We start from the raw sequence: 21,658 nt of genomic DNA, 5'->3' as shown, positions 1-21,658 counted from the left end.
TAACACTAAAACCTGTAACACACTGAACGAGTTCAAAAAAGCAAAAATTCAGTAGTATTCTGACGTTGGCCCGACTTTGGTTCGACGTTTTCACTTAAGTGATAAAATAAAGCAACGCTTCCGACGTTGTGCCAACGTTGGCCCAATGTATGTGTGCTAGCTGGGGAGGTTGCTTTAGAAAAGAAATTGAATATTTCAATGCAGACGTATTTCATAACAAAATTTGATTACTAGGCATTACTTGACTGAAGTCTTAACTAAAGCTCATGTTGATAAATGAAACATTAAGTTTGGGTGGGAAAAAATTCACCTCGTTCATTCAAATTAATTGAAGAATTAAGACATGCAGATTTATGAAGATTAATGAACATGTTAAAAAAAACTTGTCTCGAAGTCATGCAGAACATGAAGGAAACATCATCCAAAGATAATTGTTTAGAGTATATATTTTTTATTCTGTATTTAAGTTTTTTGTTATAAAAACTCCCCAAAAGCTATAAAATAATCAAAAAAATGCAAAACTAATTAAACACCAAAATCCTATTGATTACATTCAAACAATCAAATCGTAGAAAAAAATGTTTTTACCCACTTAACTTATTTTGACTTGTTTTATATTTTGACTTATTTCATTGATAACTTTGAAGTTATAGTGAAAAACCTTTTGCGTTTTTTTTTTAAATCTTCGTTTTTACAAATGCTTCGTTTTTACAAATGTAATTCTAAAATAAAATGTTACTAATTTTCCGTAAAGCAATTGATCAATTTTGTCAGAAGCAAAATGACGGTACTAAACGCTCTTTCAGCTTTTACATAGGTAAGAGAAAAGTTTCCTAAAACATTTAAAACGTTATCCCAAAAATTATTCAATTTCACCTTCTCATAGCCTAGGTTTTTCAACCGCCCTTTTTTTTTTTTTTTTCTAGCCTGCACTCTTCCCCCGGCTAGGAGTATTGTAACTCGCTTATATATCTACATATATAGATTTTTTATGGCCTCCACAATTACTTGATTTGGTTGTACCAAAATATATACTTAAGGGATATCTTAAAGAAAAGATATACATAAATAAGCGTAGAAATATCCCACAACATAAACCAAGCAAGCAGGTAGAAACTCTGTCCATACAGCCTCAGGTGCTGAGAACTGTTATGGAAAATGCCATACAAAGAGCTTTTGTTTGCAAAACTGAAAATGGAGGCCATATATGTGAGGTCATTTTTCATAATTAAGATAAAATTGTTATTTTTATGCTCTGTAAACAAAAAAGAATAAACAAAGTACATAAAATTAAAAAATAGATATTAAAATGGTAAAGTGATTTACGCGCCACACCGTATTTTCACATTTGCGACTTTCGCTTTCGTTTTTTAAAAAACCTTTTTATTAACTTGCTCAACGCAGAAACTTTTGCTTATATCTTAACTATAGATGGAATTATTTTATTACTTTGATATGTTTATTGCTTATTAAGTTGAAAAATAATATAATCAAATACATATGTATATTCTTCATGAACAGCTTTTATACTGTTCTTGATCTTGGAGGAAGAGATCACGGACAGCTTTGGAATCGTAAACCAACACCAAAAGCTGACGGGTAAGAAAGGTTTTTATGTAGCTTCATTGGTTGTTCTCACATATATATCTTCATATTGAGTAATACATAGATATTTTGTAGTTTTTTTCTTCAATTGTTTATATTAAATGAGGATTTACATGTGTACATATACACTATTGTGGTATATAACTGTAACTTGGTGCTTCAAAGGCCTATATCTAAAATTAAATAATTTAAGTTATTGTCTTTGCAATACTTTAAATGAGGTACTTTTTATAGTGCACAAAAGGCATTTTGTATGGAACACGAAGGCCATTCTTCAGCTCTTGTTTTTGCTGTCATTTAAGGGCAATATCCAAGTTTCATATTTATAAGAAAGCCCTATAATAGCTTAGGCTAAGTTTATAATTTCAAAAGAAATATGATTCTAAATGTATGCTATATTGCATAACCAAAGAAATATAATCACATAATAGCTTATTTTTCTGTATTTTGATTGTGATATTTTTCAGAAATTTGATTGTGAAAAATGGGAGAAACCTTTAAACAACTGTAGCAGCAAATTAAAATTTTTGACATTGGTCCTTTTAGCACCTATTCATGAATATATAAATGTAATTTTGTATTTTATTGTATATTTACACATTTATATATACTTATATTTGTATACTTGTAGTTATGTATACTTATAAAAAAATTTAATATCCTTTTTCAGCTGTTTTCTTCTTGTCAATCATATCATTAAAAGTAAAGGCTTATCATCAAAAGAGAATCATGTGAGATTCTTACATGCTTCTTTTGATGTTACTGGAGAACACATTGCAACAGCTGATCATCTTGGAAACATTTATGTGTTAAACTTAGAAAAAAATTGGTATGTAACAAGTTACTTTAATGCTTATTTATCTGATACTGATAAGTATATCCTGACTAAGGGGAAATTTTATTATTTTAGTTATAAAAATATATTTTTAAAATATGCAATAGTAAAAATACAGATATTATTACTTTTTTTTACATGATAAATTGCTTTAAAGTTTTAAAAATTCTTAATAACATTTTTAGCATATAACTATCTGCTCCTGAAACTATTAAATAGTTTTCTGTTGTTATTTGATCAATTGTAAAGAAACTTGTCTTTGTATTTTTTTATAACTGATCAAAAGACATAAATATTTATAGTAAAGCTCACTTTATGCTCTGTAGCAATTTCAAAGTTTATAAAGCTTTTTTAAGTTTGTAACCGAAGTCTACTTATAGACTCCTATGTAAAGAAATTACAAGGTTTTATTCAAATTGTAATTTACTTTTCCAGGTTTACATCAGTTTGTAAAACTGGAATTTCAATCACCAACATTTCATGGAATAATTATCGACCAAATGAAATCCTCATTAGCTTAGCCAATTATGAATTAAGATGTTATAATGTAGGTATGTATGCAGATGAAATATTGATATTGATTTTAAAAGAGTTCACTGTATGCTTTGTCAATGTTGTTTTTTAAAGTTTTTGTGTATAATTTCATTAAGTCATAATTATTTTGATTAATTAGATTGTTTAGTTTTAAAAAGTTGTTTAAATTATTTTACTTTGATTAATTGCTGAGTAAACAAAGGTGTAAAAATGTACTTGACTTAATTCACCAATAGTTTTATTAGCTAATAGTTTCTCTTTATCAGAAAAGATGTTTTGCATTTATTTTCCATCAATCAAAACAAAATAAATTTTATAAAACATTTACAAGTATATCTAAGTGAATTCTTGTATGTTAATGAATGAATGTATGTTATGTTTTATAGTAACAAAGGCATTAGTGAACACCTTGAAAGGCCATACCTCTACTGTTCATTCTATTTCTATTCATGGTTGTGGTAGGTATGCATTGACTTCATCATTTGATACAACAATATTATGGGATTTAAATACCTTTACAAAGTGCAGAACACTAATTGGTGCCCAAGACGTAGGAGTCCAACAGGTTTACATGTCTTTTTACATAAAATATAACTCTTATTAACTCTGTGTCACAAACACATTTGCTAAATCTATTTAGTTTAAAAGTGTGTTTATGCATGACTAGCAAATCTTTTATAGGAAACAATGAAAAAAAATCTTTCTATAAGAAACAATGCTTTATTCTTTTTAATTTGCTTAACTTTTTTTTGAATAAAATTAGATTATATAATAAAATTTACGATTAAATAATCTAAATTATGTTTCTTAATGCATCCAGTCAGTTTTTATGTTGTCTAAAATAATTTAAGTTAGCTATTTTCCTAAATATCAAAAGTTTCTAAACTTTAAAGAAAAACTCATTTTCCTTGTTGAAAAACTCTCTTTCTAACAAAATCTTTCTAAAAATTGAACAAAAATGGTTTTTGGAACTTAAACAATTAAAACAGCCATTATTTAAAAAATCTCTTATCAGTAATTTTTTTAGTTTTATCCAGGCAATGATGAAAGGGAATATAAAATTCACTTCCATTATCACCTGATTTAGAAAGGTTGTTCAATCTGATTAGTGAATTAAACAACACTTTACTGCTTTATTTATTTTTTGTTTATGCCCTTATCATTTCTCAAAGAGCTCTTTCATTCATTTGGAAAAAGAACTTGCCTAAATTTAAGCCTCTTTAGTATCTTCTCTTTTATCTTAATTTAATAGTAACAAGCAGTTTATCATGAATGAACTTTTCTTTTAATCATACAACTCACTTTATGATTGCTTTTTCTTTAACAAGTTTTTTCATTTTTCATATGATTAGAAACCTTGTATAATTTGTTGTTAGTTCTTTTGTTTTGTAGTCTTTAGTTCATTTGAGATTGGTTTCTAATCTATAAATGATTTTATTATATTATTATTTTGTAGATTTTTTTCAATATTCAGGCTGTGATTCTATCCTTAGGTTTTCTTTCTTCCCAACAGTAACAAGATAATAACCTGTTTTAAAGATGATAGTTTGTTTATTTGGAACTCAGAAAATATGAAGTGTTTGCATCAGTTGCATTCTCCTGTTGGAGTAAAACCTGGATACAAGTGTCTATCAGTCACAAATGATAGCAGGATTTTAGTTGCTGGTGGTAGGTAAGATCACTTTTATTTTAAACATTGATCATTTCAATAAAATAGTTATTTTCTCTACCACCAGGTTTTAGTTAAGATTAATTTTGTCGTGACTGTCAGTAGTTTAAAGTTTTGAAATAATAATGCATTTTGACATTACATAAAGTTGATAACAAATAGTAAATAGTTTATCTTTTTGTGTACTTTTATATTGTAGTTACAGGTTTTTTTTAAAGTCATCATATTAATTTTTTTTGATAAAGTTAGACTCTTTCTGCACAAAAGTTATAAATATTAAGTGTCACTAGTGTGTACTGACAACTTGGCAGATAGTAATGATTGAGATGAAAAGTTAAGAAGATTCTTTGTAGAATTGCAATATAAAAATGCATTAAAGCTGCTTAAAAGTTTAAAAGCGTTTTCAATACCTTTTTCTAAAAATGAGATTGAAAAAAACAATCTAATAAAAATCAAAAAATATTTTGATGCAAAATTATTTCCTGACCGTGCAGTTGAGAGAAACCAGGTATTATTATTTCAGCTTTTTTTTCCAAATAACAGTGCTTGATATATTAGTTAATGTTACAAAACATCCTGTTGTTTTATAGCTTTTCTTTGCAGATATTTGTTTTTTCTTTTTCTTTTTACAATATCAAATATCTTAAAAGTAAAACATCTAAAAACTTATTCTGTTAACTGCAAAGTTTTCTAGAGTGGATGTTTTGAAATCTTTTTGAATTGAATTTAGATCACGTTTCATTAATGTATGGAATTTGGATAGCTGCCAGTTAATTCAAATAATTGAACTACCCGAGAAAATAACAGAGGTTCAGCATCTAGAGTTTGTTCATGATAACCTCTCTATCAATCAAATGCAAGTAGGTTTTTATTGCCTTTAATTTGCTTAAAGTTTCTGGAATTGTTTTGTGATGTTTATTTACTTTTGTGATGGATACTTCCTCCTCTAGTTATTGGGAATACTAAGTCAAGATGGTATACTTCGGTTTATTGACACTCATTTGTGTAAACTAGAATCAGATATTGGTTCTGTTGAAGAAGTATGTTTTAAATGATTTGCTATAATTTTTATTTAAATATTTGTAAAATTGTTTGTAGTAAAATTATTTCTTTAACTTTTTTTTAATCACAAGGTTAGCCCATTCTTTACACTGATATTTAAGAGTTATGGAAAAGATTCAATAAACAGATATTACTACATTTGTTAAATTACGTAACTTTGGTATAATTATGAGTACTGTATTATATTTTTTTTAGAAAATACATGGATTTACACTTAGTAAAAATGGTCGCTATATCATAACAATTTTAGAAAATGGAAGTATGCTTCTCTACAACATGTCTGCTGTGCTAAATCATCTAAGCAAGGTTTTTTTTTTTAACTATTACATTGTTAGGCCTAAATTTATTTGATAAAATTCTGATTAAATTTTGCACTTTTTATGCAGAAGACCATTTGACTGTATTTTTTGTTAGCAGTAGACCTTTTGGCTGTATTTTTGTTAGCGTATGACTTTTATTTTGTGATCATATAATATTTTTGTGTGGAATTTAATAATCAACATTTAATTCCAGTCCAAAGGTCTAATAGTAATGCAACCAAGCAACAAATTTGGCCATTGATCTACAACTGAATTTTCTTTGTAATATAAAAATTTACTTACTAAATATCATTGATTATGTTTTAGAAATTAGCTTTGTATTTTTTGAGGACTCACAACCAATCATACGCAAAGTGCAGGCAAAAAAAGAATTTAAAATCCTTCAAGAAAAAAAGCAACTAAGTTGTTTAAATGATCAGTCAAATAGTTATGATTCCAAGACCACAGAAGATAGTTTATATGTAAGAACATTAAACCAAAAGCTGGTATTTTATCTTTTGTTGTGTTTGTATGAAATTATTAAATATTAGATATTGAATAAAAATATCCAGGCAAATGTGAATATTGTTAGCAAAAGTTTATAAAAGCTGTTTAGAGTCTTTATTGAAAGTTCATGTTTGCATTTATTTCAATGTATGTGCACAAAAAATATATTTTCTTTCAAAGAGAGACCTTCCTAAAGGTTTAGACATGAAGAAGTTGAGAAAAATTTTAAAAGGATTTGGTGAATATCCAGAAAAGTATAGGTAGTTATTTCTTCTTTGGAATGAAGTATATTACTCTGCAATTCTCTTAACTATGAGTTTTATATTTCATTTTATTAAAGACTGTTTATATGGAAGAGTATCCTTCGATTACCAGAAAATCATATTGCATTTGGTATGTTAGCTGATAAAGGGATACACTCTTCTTTTGCAAATATACATGAGAAATACCCAATTAAAAGTCAGAAACTATTAAGAATGTTGCAGAAGTGGGTTTTCTTGTTGTTTTTTTTTTTGTTTTTTTTTTAATTTTTGTTTTGTTATCTTTTATTTTTAATATTGATTGTGCTATTATTTTTATGAGTCATTAGCTTTTTATATAATTATTTTGCAGAGTACTTTCTGCGCTAGCATATTGGTCCCCAATTTTTGGTGAAATTGAGTATCTTCCCATGATGATTTTTCCAATCATCAAATTATTTGCCAACAATCTGCTGGTTTGCTTTGAAATTGTTGCAACAATTTTATGTAATACTTTATAAATGCATTTTTTTTTTTTTTTATCTTGCTTTATGTTTTATTTCAATTTTTTTTCTTAAATTTTTGACTGTGCATAAGTGTTTTAATGCTAAATGTAGAAGAAAAAAAAAGATAGTTGTATAAATTTGGTTAAAGTTTATTTAGCTTGTAATTGATTATAAAAAGCTAATGAGATTGTAATGCATGTTGTGGTATGATTTTATTTGAATTGAAAAGAAGAAGTTAAATCATAAAAATATTATTTTATGTAGTAACATGGTGCCAAAAGTGGTTTGAATTTTTTCCTAATCCACCGTTAACTATTCTAAACATTATTGAGTCCATGCTTGGTCATCATGATTCTTCTTTACTCCATCATTTTACAAAACTGGATGTTTCTACACAAGTAATATAATTATTTATTTATCTTTTTTTTTTTTTTTTTTTTTTTTTAATATGAAACTTTTATAAAGTTATTATGTCAATATTATGTTTATATTATTATGTTTAGTTCTAAATTTATTTTCTGTTTTACTAGCTTTATGCTTGGCCTATGCTTTACACACTGTTCTCAGAACTAATGACTAAAGATGAATGGCTTGTAGTTTGGGATAACATATTCTCCAATCATCCTGCCTTTATCCTATATTTCACAGTGGCTTACCTTATTCAAGCAAGGCAGACTTTGTTTTCAACAAAATCAAAAGAGGACATTGAGGTTTATTAAAAATATACCTTTAATTATTATGGGTTTTATTTTCTCTATGGGTCCATAAGATTCTATACATCTACAGTTAATCCATAGTCTTAACTGTAGATGTATAGAATCTTAATTTACATTTGACTTTTAATATTATCTTTTTATTTTAGTATTTCTTTCATCATCGTAATGCCATCGATGTGAGCTTAGTGGTCAAAGATACCTACCGAATATCAACTTCCACACCAGCACATCTTGATCCTAAAAATATGCTTAAAAATTTTACACCTTTGACAGAGGGCCAATATCCGATATTTGATTTCTACCCAAAGTTTGTTGTCAATTATCTTGTAAGCATTTCTTATAGTTAGCAAAATGATTTATATTTATAATAAACTAACCCAACATTACAAAATATAGCAATATTGACTTTGCTGTCCTGGTTTTAATGAAGGTTGAAGAAAGAGAAAGAATTCGTGAAGAAGAACTTGAGTATTTAAGGCAGAAGTAAGTGCAATTCTTTATTAGTTTATTGCTGACTTTTATGAAAAACACTTTTTTTTATAGTTTTAAGGACATAAATGTTCTAGATAAAAATAATTGAAATGGTTTTAATAACTTATAGCTGGTGAGCTTTTATAACTAGCAGTTATTTTAGAAGAGATTTTTAAATTTTTAAAGTCTTTGATTTGTTTAATGCACATTTTTATATTGTGAGTGTAGACAACTGACATTTGAACTAAAAAAACAAAAGGAGTTAACAAAAAGGGAAGAGGTAGCATTTTATCGGGAGCAGCAGCAGTTACTAAAGGCTGAAGAGCAAAGAAGAGAATTGATCATTAAAGAAGAAAAGAAGTTAGCAGAGAAGCGCAAAAAGTATTTTTTTTAGTATTTTGTCCTTCTAAATGTGTTCAGGTTGTACAAGGTATTTGAAAACAAGATATGTTCATAAAAGATTAAAAAGATATGTATGCTAAATGTTAATTATTTTTCACTCAAAAATGAAGTTTAGAAATAAACCTTTTTTGTAATGTTATTTAATCAAGTCATATTGCTTCTTTGCAAGATCTAAATTGTCTGCATGCTAGAATCAGACAGTTTTGTTTCACTTCGAAGATTATTCTAGCCTTTGCATCTTTAGCTTTACCAAGTTTTTTGTAGGTAACTCTTGGAACTTCTGTAGAAAATTATTTTTCTTTTTTTCTATTAACTTTTTGATTTCAGTTCTCATCCGAGAAAGGCTAAATCACAACTTAATCTGCTTAATTTTTAAGAAAACTTTTGCCATTCATATCTTAATCTTTTTTTGCATTTTTCATTTCTTTTTTTTCTGGCTGAAATTGATCTTTCCTTATAACATAAAGTTTTGTACATGTTACCACATTTATGAATATATATATATATATATATATATATATATATATATATATATATATATATATATATATATATATATATATATATATATATATATATATATATATATATATATATATATACACATATAACCATAATCTAGTGGTAACAAAAAAAGATTATGTTCTGAAAAACCTTGTGCATCCTGTTGTTATGTTTTTAAATGCTCATAATTCTGGATATTTATTTACATATGTTATTAAAACTTTTTTGCTGCTTCTATTGGATTTGCATTTTTATTGAATTTAAATTTATTTTTACAATGTTCAGGTTGCTTGCTATTAGAAGAGATGTTGCGCTACAGGAATTAGAATCCCATGATATTGTACGTAGGAAGTTTTTACAACACCAGAGATATTTGAAAAGCATTGAGTTTCAACGACTTGATGATGAACTCAAAAGAAAGGTAATTTTTTGCTGTTTCTAATTTTTTAATTGCCAGTCAATGTAAGTAAATTAAAAAAATTATTTACTAATTTGTTTAAAGGTACTTATTTAGATTTTTCAAGGTGAACAAGAAGCCATTGCAGCATTAGAATCTGTAGAAGTCAAAGGATTGGAAATTGAAGCTCAAAAGAGAAAATTTCAACAGGTTAATTTATTCTGACAAATTTTGGTACTAAATAATAAAACTAAAGGAACTAAAAATATTTAACTACTAATAAAGTTAGACTTTAATTATCATAAAGTTGTCACAAAAATGGATTTGCTGTAAGACTATTGGGTACCATATACATTGCCTTTGAAATTTTTTTAGTAACTAGTATTTTTTGGAAAAATGATACACTTTGACAACATGTTTAATACTTTAAATGTATACAATACAAAACTACTTATAAATCATTCTTACTACAATGATAAACTACATACATAAGCTTGTCTGCTTTTCCATATATTGATTAAATATCTTCTAGATATTTTCTTCAAAATTGATATTTGTTGTAATTATCATACAAAAAAAACAGGCTAAGTAAATGGTTTTTAGTAGGCATTTAAAATGGTTTAAATATATTTAGATATTTAGGCAATTAATCTTCAAAGATAAATTAACAGATTTTAGTAAATTAGAAATAAGTTAAAAATAGTTTTAACAAGATTTGAGTAAATGGAGCTTTGTGTCTACAATTCAAACCAATAAAAAATGGATGGAAGAACATCAAATGTCAGAGAAAAAACTTCTAAAAAAAATCTTTAGTTAAGTGGAAATTGTATTAAAATATTATCCAACAGTTAAAAATGTATCTTGAATAAATTCATCAGTGGTAGAGATTTTACTTGTAAGCACCAGGAATGATATGCTAACAGAACTGCATGCCAATTTATATTTTGCTTGTTAAAAGAACCAGCATGAAACAAGTAAACAGCCACCAACCAATCATATTTAATTGCAACATGAACAAGCCATCATTGTAATTTAAGCATATAACTATAAAAATTTATATAACAATAAAGAGTTATATGTTTAAGTTAAAATGATGGCTTGTTCATGCTATAGTTAAATATGGTTGGCTGCTTAATAAATATCAATACAATTTATTCAATATATACAAATATATGCAACATCAAGTTCTGTTCTGAAGTACTCAGGTTCTGTTATAATATATTATAAGTGTTATTTTAACTACGCAGCAATATTTCAAGCCATTTTACTACAATCAAAAAAAAATTTTTAAAGCTTGATTTTTTCAAATTTTTTTCTTAATATCTCAAAACCTCCATCTGGAGAAGTTATCTTTTCCAAATGGGGGTTGAAATTTCAATAGTTTAGGGTTGTGTTTTTTTTTAAAAAACTCTTTTGGCACAATCTACAAATTACATGTTTGTTCCTCAGAATCAAATTTATTTCTAGTTGTTAAGTTAAAGCCATTGAAAAATGTACTTAAATTCAAGAAAACAAAATTTATCAGATTTTTTTCAAAATATTTAAATATCTGTTTTTTCGGCATTTGCTTCCCATCACAATGCTTTTAGCCACCATTTGTTAATATTTGTTGTGATTCTCAATTCTTTAGCTCAAAGGGTGAACTGAATGTCTTTTTGAACTAATTTTGTGCTATGGTGTTTTCAGGAAAATGCTTCTCTTTCTTGCTATCTGCTCATTTTGATACTCCTAATTGATCTTTCTCTTTTATTCTCTTTTAATCTCTCCAGGAGCTAATTCGAGAGGAAGTTAATGCATCTTTTCAAATAAGAAGTCAACAATCTGTAATGCGTCAACAGCATGATAATGAAGATACCAAATTTTGTCACTTAGTTGAAGAAGCCATGGAAATTGAAGGAGAGTCAATCCAGGTATGATTGATTTTTTTTATTTTCAGGTTTAAGTATTTTCAATTTGTGATTTATCTTAATTCAGTTAAAAAAAAATTTATATTGGCTTTTATTGAAATCTGAGATTATCTGGAATTTTTGTGAATTTGCTTTTTGAGAAAAGATAAGAAAATTGGAGATGTTCAAAATTATACCTGTGATGTTTGCAGTTTCTATGAACACTTACACATTTGTTTCTTATGAACACTTACACATTTGTTTCTTATGAACACTTACACATTTGTTTCTTATAAACATTTACACATTTGTTTCTTATGAACATTTACACATTTGTTTCTTATGAACATTTACACATTTGTTTCTTATAAACATTTACACATTTGTTTCTTATGAACATTTACACATTTGTTTCTTATGAACATTTACACATTTGTTGCTTATGAACATTTACACATTTGTTTCTTATGAACATTTACACATTTGTTTCTTATGAACACTGGGTAATTCCATGTAAAAGTGGGACACTCATTTCAGTCACCCCTTGGATTTTCTTTGAAATTTGAACCAGTGGTACCTATTAATGAATAATGAAAAAGTGCAAAATTTGAACTCCCAAATCCAAACGGTTCAAAAGTTATGGCATTTTGAAATTCAGCTTAAAACGCCCTATTTTTTTCCACTTCCGCCATTATGAACTTTGTCGTAGAACTTTTAATTGAATAATTTAAGATCTAGTGGAATAATGTGGCTAAAATTTGGTACCTGACCATTTTCAAGGGTGCTGAATTCAAAAATGTAGATAAACTTGAGATATTTAAATTTTTTGACAGTTTTTTTTTTATTTTAAAATGGCCAGTCAAATTTTTTGTTCTGTTACCATGGGTTGCCCTTTCATTAATTCCCAGAGTTGCCCAAGTCTCATCGATTCCATTTTTTTTTCAAATGAAGTAGATGATCTTAGGCTATCTTTATAAAAAAGATGGTTTTGGTTTCTTAAAGCATAATAAAGATATGTCCTTTTGAAATTCAGACAAAAAATTTCTTTATTTGGCCGCTATTCTCTTTTATAGCGATGCTTTTTGTGTGAATAACTTAAGTTCTAGTAGAGAAATATGACTGAAAATTGGTACCTGACCATTTTTAAAGGTGTTGAATACAAAGGTGAAGAGATATGAACCCAAATCCTAATCTTTTAGAATTATTTTTGAATTTTAAAATGGTATAATATTACTTAACCATAAAACGGGGTAATATTTTCACAAATTGCCTAACTGTCATGGGTTCAATTGTGGTGTGTAAAAACAGTTTATTAAGGTTGGTTTTGATATATAAAAAAAGTTTTGTGAAGTGAGTTATCATGAAAAATATAGTTTTCCAATGCCTGCTGTGATGTATAAATATAGTTTTGGGACGTCAGTTATGTCGCCTAAATATAGTTTTGAAACAACAGTTAACAATAACAAATTTCAATGAAAAAAAATTATTTTAATTTTAGTTTAAATTCTTATTAAATCTTGTTTGGTAATTCAGTTTCTTAGTCATGGCAAACAGCCAACAGTGCTCCATTCGAATCAACCTAGAAAGTGAATGTCATCTCACAACATATACATCGTTGCTGGGAATTGAACCTTTTGAAGATATTCCTGAATATGAAAGAGAAATATTAATGTGGAGGACTGGGCTCTCAATGATAAATATCAAACCAACAACTTGTCTCCATCATAAACATATTTATTTGAAGCGTTATACAACTAAATTAACACGATGCTGCAATCCATTTAATATGCATACCAAAGTTATAAAAGGTATTTACAGTAATCATAACTTTTAGTTTTTTGAAAACGTTGTGAGTTACAATAATGAAATTATTGGCAGCCAAATTCTATTTTAGCTATATTTAACCTTTTAGCTGACTTCTGAAAGTGCACTATTAAATGCCGTACAATTTTAAAATTTTTAAGGTTTTATTAAAATTTTTATACATATTAAAAGTGCTCTTCCCTTTTTTTAGGTAGTCTTCGTGAAATTAACTTGGATACAGCAAAGTACCTATGCAGTAAAGGCAAATTCGTAGTTCCAGGTGAAAAACTTTGTCCACAATGCAGACATAAATTAGCGTCAAGTGAAGAATCAGAAGAGAACGAGTTGGAGATAAAGTTAACTGAAGATAATATGGAAAAAGAAATTATACTGGAATCAACAAGATCATTGCTCAACAGTACTTTATGCGAACTTGAAGTGTCTCCTCTAAAAGTTCATTTACCCAAAACCTCTAACAAGCCTTCACTTGGAAAGAGAAAGATAAAGCAGGTTGAAGAAGCAGTTATTAAGAAGCTTGCAACTGCTCTGGATGTAACCGAATCCGATCTTGTTGCACCAAAAAATGAAGTTCTAAAGGAAATTCAAACCAAAGCTCGTGATCTAGACTACCTTGTAGAATGCATGAAAGAAAAACTTAAGGTTTCTAACAGAAGGCAGCAACTTCAAATTTTGACATTAACCCCAAAATCTTGGTCTATCAGAAAAGCAGCAGAAGAGTTTTCAGTGTCCAAACACAAAATTCAAAATGCAAAGCTTTTATGCGACCAAAAAGGCATCATAGCATACCCTGATCTGGTTGAACGGCATCGAATCAGTAAAGATGTTATAGAACTTGTAAAGCTTTTTTACTGTGACGATGAGTATTCAAGGCAAATGCCAGGTAAAAAAGACTGTGTAAGTGTTGGGGAAAAAAAATACATGTCAAAAAAATTGATTTTGTGTAACTTAAAGGAGCTCTATGTGGCATATAAGACAAAGTACCCAGGCCATAAAATTGGTTTTTCTAAATTTTGCAGTCTTCGGCCTAAATGGTGCATTCTTGCTGGTCCAAAAGGTACACATTCTGTTTGTGTGTGTACAATACACCAAAATTTTAAATTAATGTTGAGTGCTATAGGCCTTGAAACATCTTACCATGAAATCATTGAAAAGATTGTCTGCAGCAGAAAATCTAAAGTTTGCATGATTCACCGATGCAATAGTTGTCCTGGCATACAAGCTGCCCAAAATTATTTCCAGGAGTATCTCACACAAAATGATGATCCAAAAGGGCAATATGACAGTGATGAAAATGAACAGCCAGTGGATTTTAAACAGTGGACAACAACAGATAGAACTGAACTATTAACAATAAAACTTCCATTAAATGAATTCATAGAGCTCCTGTGTGAAAAACTTGATAATATTACTTCTCATTCATTTATAGCAAAATCACAATCTAGCTATCTAAAGCATCTCAAAGAAACAATTAGTATTGATGAGGCTATTGTACTGGCAGATTTTGCAGAGAATTACACTTTTGTAGTACAAGACGAGATACAGAGTTACCATTGGAGCAAGAGTCAATGTTCCCTTCAAAAAAGTTGTCATCTACTACAAGAAAGTGAAATTGGAAATATCTTCTTTTTGTGTAATTTCAGATGATTTGAATCATGATGTTGGATTTATCAATGAAGTTATGCATAAAACCATTAATCATATAAAAACTCATCTTTGTCCCACAATTACAAAAATTCATTATTTTTCTGATGGCTGTGCAGGGCAGTATAAAAACTGCAAACATTTTTTCAATTTATGTCACCACGCTCAAGATTTTTCTGTTCATTGCATCTGGAATTTCTTTGCAACAAGCCATGGCAAATCTCCATGCGATGGAATAGGTGGCACTGTTAAAAGGCTTGTTGCAACAGCTAGCTTGCAGAGTCCAACCACAGGTCATATACTGTCTTCTAAAGCAATGTTTGAATACTGTCAAAAGTCAATCAGTGGAATTACGTTTGTGTACGTCACTGCTGAAGAAATGGAGCTAGTAAGAAACAAACTTACTGATAGACTTTTAATAGCAACCACTATTCCTGGGACAAGAAGTTTCCATCAATTTATACCATCTTCTCATTCAATTATAAAAATGAAAAGGGTATCAGATGATGATGATTTTGCACTAACATTTGACTTCCTCAAAAAACAAAAATATGAAATTATTAAAATTGACAATGTTATGATGTCACAATACCTATTTTGCAAATACGATAATTTTTACTGGCTTGGTATGGTTTCTGAAGTTGATAAAGAGAATGATGATTTTATGGTAAAGTTTATGCATCCACATTATCCAAGTCGGTTATACTACTGGCCAAAGCGGGATGATAATTGCTGGGTGCCAAGAATTAATGTCATTTCTCTTGTTAAAACACCTTCAGCATCTTCTGGGCGTAAGTACCAAATCTCAAAAGAAGATGAAACTCTATTTGAACAAGTTTTATCTTTTCAGTGAAAGTTGATTAATATTTTACTTTCATTATCTAAATGATATAAACTTCAATTTTAGTTATACTTGGTTTATTCCTTTTCATTTTTGAGCTTTTTTCAATAAAGCAGGTTTATAATATTTTTCAAGAAAGTTTGCATTTTAGTTTCTTATTTTTTAACACAACATTTGAGCATGTGAGCTAAAATTTTAGCATGCAACCAATATTTTGAAATAATACCTAATTATTAGAATAATAAAAAAAGAAATTATTTTTTCAATGTCTTGTATATACAAGACATTGAAAAATAAAACATAAATATAAAATAAAAAATAAAACATAAACATGGAAATAAAATTTACTATATAGTAAATTTTACTTCCATGTATACTTTTGAAAATATTGATTATAAATATGCAAGTTATTCAAAACAATATAACTTTTTATTTTATTTCAGAGACCTAAACATTTCCAAAACATCTTATTTCACAATTAGAGTAAGGCAACTACAGAAATAAGTAAAATAAAAGTTATGGTTACAAGAAAAAAAAAGGGACTGTTGACATTTTAAAATTTAAAAATTATTTTAAAAGATTAGGATTTGGGTTCATATCTCTTCATCTTTGTATTCAACACCTTTAAAAATGGTCAGGTACCAATTTTCAGTCATTTCTCTACTAGAACTTAAGTTATTCACACAAAAAGCATCGCTATAAAAGAGAATAGCGGCCAAATAAAGAAATTTTTTGTCTGAATTTCAAAAGGACATATCTTTATTATGCTTTAAGAAACCAAAACCATCTTTTTTATAAAGATAGCCTAAGATCATCTACTTCATTTGAAAAAAAAAATGGAATCGATGAGACTTGGGCAACTCCGGGAATTAATGAAAGGGCAACCCATGGTAACAGAACAAAAAATTTGACTGGCCATTTTAAAATAAAAAAAAAACTGTCAAAAAATTTAAATATCTCAAGTTTATCTACATTTTTGAATTCAGCACCCTTGAAAATGGTCAGGTACCAAATTTTAGCCACATTATTCCACTAGATCTTAAATTATTCAATTAAAAGTTCTACGACAAAGTTCATAATGGCGGAAGTGGAAAAAAATAGGGCGTTTTAAGCTGAATTTCAAAATGCCATAACTTTTGAACCGTTTGGATTTGGGAGTTCAAATTTTGCACTTTTTCATTATTCATTAATAGGTACCACTGGTTCAAATTTCAAAGAAATCTGAGAGGGTGACTAAAAAATTTCAATTTTTTGTCTCACTTTTACATGGAATTACCCCACTTACACATTTATCTTTCCTTTTATCTTCATTTCTTTTCTTTTTTTTCAAAATTTATTTGTTTTAAGAAACTACAGAGAGATTTGGCAGCTGTACAACTGCAACGTCAAAATGCTCAAGCGATGAAAGCTGCTGCATCAAGAGACAATACACTGAAGCGTAACAAAGATTTAAAGACTGCAAAGGTTTTTTGTTTCTATTGCAATTAATTTAAAGTGAAATATTTTGTACTCTTTTTAGTTGCACATTATGAATGAACATCAAATAATGTAGTAAATTTTTAATAGGAGCTACTTGCTATACACCATTCGTGTGCATTGTTAATATTTAGCAATAATTTATATTTAAGCTTGGAGAATTGGATTTCCAAAACCAACTTCAATTAAAAGATATGGAATCTGTAATTAAAAGTCATATTGACCAAGAGGTTTGGGTTGGAGAATGTTGTGTTTAGCTGTTTCTGTATATGCCTTAAAATGAAAAGCTTTATTGTAAAAATTAATTTCTTTTGCAACATTTTTTGGTATCATTAGTTGCTGATATATATTATTATTTGTTGTGATTTGTTTTCATGTTTTTTTTCTTATTAGGAAAAGGCCTTACTTACGGAGGATGCTTTATTGTCAAAAGATGCACCATCGATGCAAATTCCAAGTGGCTGTAAGTGAAAGAGTATTGAAGTTAAATATTTCATTAAATTTTTTGGAATTAAAAGGATAGCGAAGTTGTTTAGATAAACAGTTCTGATATAAGTTCTGATATCAGTAACTCCTTGCAGATCATAAAGTCTTAAAATTGTAGATTTAAATATTTTTTTCTATGGATATTTCTCAACAAAATTTTTTAATATTCAAACTAAGAGTTCTAGAATCAAGATTATCAAAGGTCTTTGTTGAAATTATTCTATAATAAAAAAATTGATTTTAATAAAAAATAGTTCAAGCTCTAATCCAAACATACATATTTATTTATGACTGCTATTAAAGATTTGTTTAAAAGATTTTTTTGGAAGAAATCAAGTTCTATGTAAAGATGATGGTCATGAGATAAACTTAAGTATATTCTTTAGTATAAACTAAAAGCGAAGTGCTATTAGAAAAATTATTGTAACTTAGTTAACAAGTCTTTTAATAAATATATATTTTTTGCAGTGTTTGAGTGTGAAGAAAGTCGAGGATCGTTTGGACCGAAACAGTTAGACTTTATGTCCCAGATTAGAGAATTACGTTTAAAAATGGCGCATCGTAAAAATGGGTCGTAAAAAGAACATACGAAGAAAATTTTTTTGAATTCAGTTTATCGTATATCAAGTTATTGTAGTTATTTAAAAAATAATAAAATGTTCTTATAAAAGGTGTATTTCTATTAGTATTATTATTACTATTAGTATATCTAAAATTTATTTTCATATTTTCTTACAGTTTCAGGATTTTTCTCGCAGTTTTCAAACTAATTTACATTTACATATAATCCTTATCACATGACCATCGTTTCCTTTTTCGGTTGCTAGCATTTTATTCGTCTGGATTCAAAGTGCAGGGTCTATTGAACTCTTGACCATGTTCGTGTATCCATAAATTGCAAACCCATTTTTGACCTAAAACTACAGGACATCCGGCATGTTGTGTTTTCGGGTTACTCTTTCCGTTTCTTAATAAATTATACCAAAATACTCCTGCACCTTTTACTGGATCAGTACCAACACCAGGAGCTGTGTTTGTGAAAACTGTTCTGCCACCCCAATCCACATCTGTTAGGTATATAAGCATTGTAGCTATTCTGTTTCCACCCCATTGATCAAAATGTTTTGGTTTTGTGCCAGTGGCGTGATCAAAATGAGGCTCGTATTGACCTGCGATTCCGTAGTTGGCTACTTGTAGATGTTCAGCATAGCGCATATTTAACCCAGTAACATCTCCTACTCTTTTTATTATTTTTGCTGCAACAACGTCCATGTCTTCAGATATCCACGTGTTTTTACTAACGCGATAATCAGCGTAAATTAGGTCACCAGTTAGCATATCATGAACAAAGGCCCTTCGCAGCAAAGGTTTTGCTGTCTTTATGATATGCTCCATTTCTTTTTCGTTTACTAATTCATAATACAACTCTATCTGAGGATCGTGATGCAGAACCTCCATTTTAAAAGGCTTTAAAATGAAGTGTGCTTTGGGTGCAACATACTTGCAATAAAGTCTATTTATATCTTTCTGCGCCATTTTTTCACGTCCTTGACATAATTTATTATGATGGTTTTCCCAATGATACTTCGGCTGACTGAAATTTTTAAGCACTGCTGGGTCGGACTTACTCAACTCAAATTCTCTTTCGTAGAGTTCAATGTTTATGTTAGCGTTTTTATTTGCTGGATCAACTTTTAATATAGCCTTGGTATGTTTGATGGCATCTTCCAGCTTTCCAATATAATATTCGCACCAAGCCAGATGTTCTATGCAAAAAAAAATTTTTTGAAGAGTTAGCTGGACAACAAAAAAAGAAAAAAAAGAAGCACAAAATATAAAATACTTACCTAGCAACATGGTCTTCTCCACAAACCCTACATTTTTTAAGTTGACTGGAAACCTATAAAGGGCTTCTTTCAGCCATGCATGACCATGGATGTAATCTTGGGTTTGCAAGCAAAGGTACCCAATTTCAAAGATTTCCTCTAATGTTAATATGTGTGACGGCTGACGTATTCCATCAATGAAATTTGCGGGAGGTATTGCATAAGTTTGTTGAAGTCTAGTTAGAGCTGAAAGCGCCCCAAGTAAATCTTCGTTTGTTGGATATGCAGGTTTTAGCTTAACCAAGTCAGCAAATAAACTCAACAAGTTATCTTTGGTTGTTCTAGTTTTTGTGTAATTATCAAAATTCTTCCAAAACTTTGTAAATCTGTCGAGCGTGCCATGAGCGTTGGTTACATGCGAGATCCACATCTCATGTTCTCTTTGAGAAGCTTCAGAGGGCAGAGCTTTTCCCACGTGACTAAGTATCGATTCCAATTTGTTAAGTCGGAGTTCTTCGGAATCATAATATCTTAAAAACTTACGAGCTAATTTTTTCTCTACTTTGAGGAGAATCTCCATATCTGAAGCTGCTGTAAAAAATTCATTTCCTTTCTCTGCATTGATTGATACAAAGATAAATAGTTCAAATAAAATTGCTAGTAGTCTAATTTTTATTGGTGGTTTCATTTCGCTACTCTAATTTAATTGAAAAATCCTTTTTCTGGTATAAAATAATACGAACTTGTTTATTTATACCTCCTTGATTTCACTGTTTTAAAGAACGCTGTTTGTATCTTTTTCACTGAGTTTAAGGGTGCTCATTTAGAGTCTCTTATTTTTTCTTTTTATTTCTTCTAATACCCCCTGAAAACGACCTCACAGTTTCAACTTAAATAGTTACATTTTAAGTTTATGCAAAAGGTTTTCCGGAGGTTTAATTTGTATACATAACTGGGGGCGATCAGAAGGTTAATAATCTAACGCTGAAAATCTTTCGGGTTTTTAGTTATGCCGAAGTTCTTCAAACTCATGATTTGCTGCACGTACTAAAAAAGGTTCTTAAGACTCCAATACAGCAAAAGAAATAGTCTCATAGTCTTTATTCACAATAATTTAAGCTTTTCTCCTCTATTTTCAGCAGTAAACTTATTTAGTCTTGGGTTTGAATTGAAGTTCTGAGTGAACACCAGAACGAGGCGTGAACAAATAGGAAATTTATTTTACAAATTTAAAGTTAAATTTAATCGCATAAAGTTAAATCAAAATCCTCGTGTTTAAAGACGATGAAGAGATAGCGAAGTGGGAGGGGGAGAGAGGGAGATATTAAGTAAAGCCGATTTATTTCTGTTCTAAAAAGTAGAGATTTCAACTAAATTTGCAAAAAATACTTTATGTACTACAATATTTTGTAATTTAATTAGATAAATAATCTGTATGTTTTGGAGGAGGAGGGGGAGGGGGTTACGAACAAGTTTTGAGGTTTTTTCTCTTGTAATTTTGAAGCTTTATTCAGAGAAATCTTTACTATCTATTTTTTTCAAAGTATTGTCCATCGTTAGCTAAACTTTTCACCATCTTTCAGGCAGCGTATAGATTCCGTTTAAAAAGGTTTCTTGTCATTTAGGGCTTTACAAAAATCCATCCAATTTTTGGCTTCTTCGTAACCATCTTTTTTCGCGCAGTGGGTTATCGTAATGGATCCACTTTTTGTTTCCCACTACAATTTGATGTGAAAATCCGATTTTGCCTTTGAAGCAGTTGTTTAAATATAAAAAAAGGTGTTTGACGTTTCTTGGCTTGAGTTAGGGATTTCAGTCACGTTACTTTTTCCATGTCTCAATTTCGGGCCCTAGGGAAGTTTTCTTAACGGGTCCTTATTATGATCAATTATACCCAGGACCACTCGAAGCGTTCTCTGGTAATTGAAAATT

At 29.0% G+C, this 21,658-nt stretch overlaps 2 protein-coding genes and 1 pseudogene across 4 annotated transcripts; 2 read left to right on the top strand and 1 right to left on the bottom strand.

The window, feature by feature from the left end:
- The first annotated feature begins 1,365 nt into the window (after positions 1–1,365).
- LOC145193305 (TBC1 domain family member 31-like) lies at positions 1,366–18,570 on the top strand. 3 transcript variants are annotated; one of them, XR_016456265.1, is made up of 24 exons: positions 1,366–1,599; positions 2,276–2,434; positions 2,876–2,991; positions 3,361–3,539; positions 4,468–4,646; positions 5,374–5,503; positions 5,594–5,683; positions 5,901–6,011; positions 6,355–6,486; positions 6,692–6,771; positions 6,852–6,998; positions 7,124–7,257; positions 7,521–7,654; positions 7,787–7,966; positions 8,119–8,298; positions 8,403–8,455; positions 8,672–8,824; positions 9,635–9,770; positions 9,852–9,956; positions 11,516–11,656; positions 17,286–17,402; positions 17,567–17,644; positions 17,808–17,877; positions 18,369–18,570. XR_016456265.1 is itself a non-coding variant. In XM_090099903.1 (24 exons), exons 1-24 carry the CDS (start codon positions 1,514–1,516, stop codon positions 18,476–18,478), a joined length of 2,988 nt encoding a protein of 995 aa, XP_089956029.1. In that variant the 5' UTR covers positions 1,366–1,513; the 3' UTR covers positions 18,479–18,570. The 3 variants fall into 3 exon arrangements, 2 of the variants coding, with proteins under 2 accessions (XP_089956029.1, XP_089956030.1); XM_090099903.1 differs by having other exon boundaries at positions 9,864–9,956; XM_090099904.1 differs by lacking the exon at positions 18,369–18,570 and having other exon boundaries at positions 9,864–9,956; positions 17,567–17,708.
- Positions 13,091–15,950, top strand: LOC149882630 (uncharacterized; annotated as a pseudogene).
- Positions 18,560–20,551, bottom strand: LOC145193308 (prolyl 4-hydroxylase subunit alpha-1-like). The gene is made up of 2 exons (XM_080070760.2): positions 19,748–20,551; positions 18,560–19,666 (listed from the first exon to the last, which is right to left on the bottom strand). The coding sequence occupies exons 1-2, from the start codon at positions 20,412–20,414 to the stop codon at positions 18,732–18,734; spliced, it is 1,602 nt and encodes a 533-aa protein (XP_079926886.2). The 5' UTR covers positions 20,415–20,551; the 3' UTR covers positions 18,560–18,731.
- Positions 20,552–21,658: the final 1,107 nt, after the last annotated feature.

Source organism: Hydra viridissima, unplaced genomic scaffold (genome assembly GCF_058129835.1).
Source record: "Hydra viridissima isolate aposymbiotic clone 2 unplaced genomic scaffold, HvirCarnegie_v1 scaffold_10, whole genome shotgun sequence".
NCBI lineage: Eukaryota > Metazoa > Cnidaria > Hydrozoa > Anthoathecata > Hydridae > Hydra > Hydra viridissima.
This window is presented reverse-complemented; position numbering and strand designations above follow the sequence as displayed.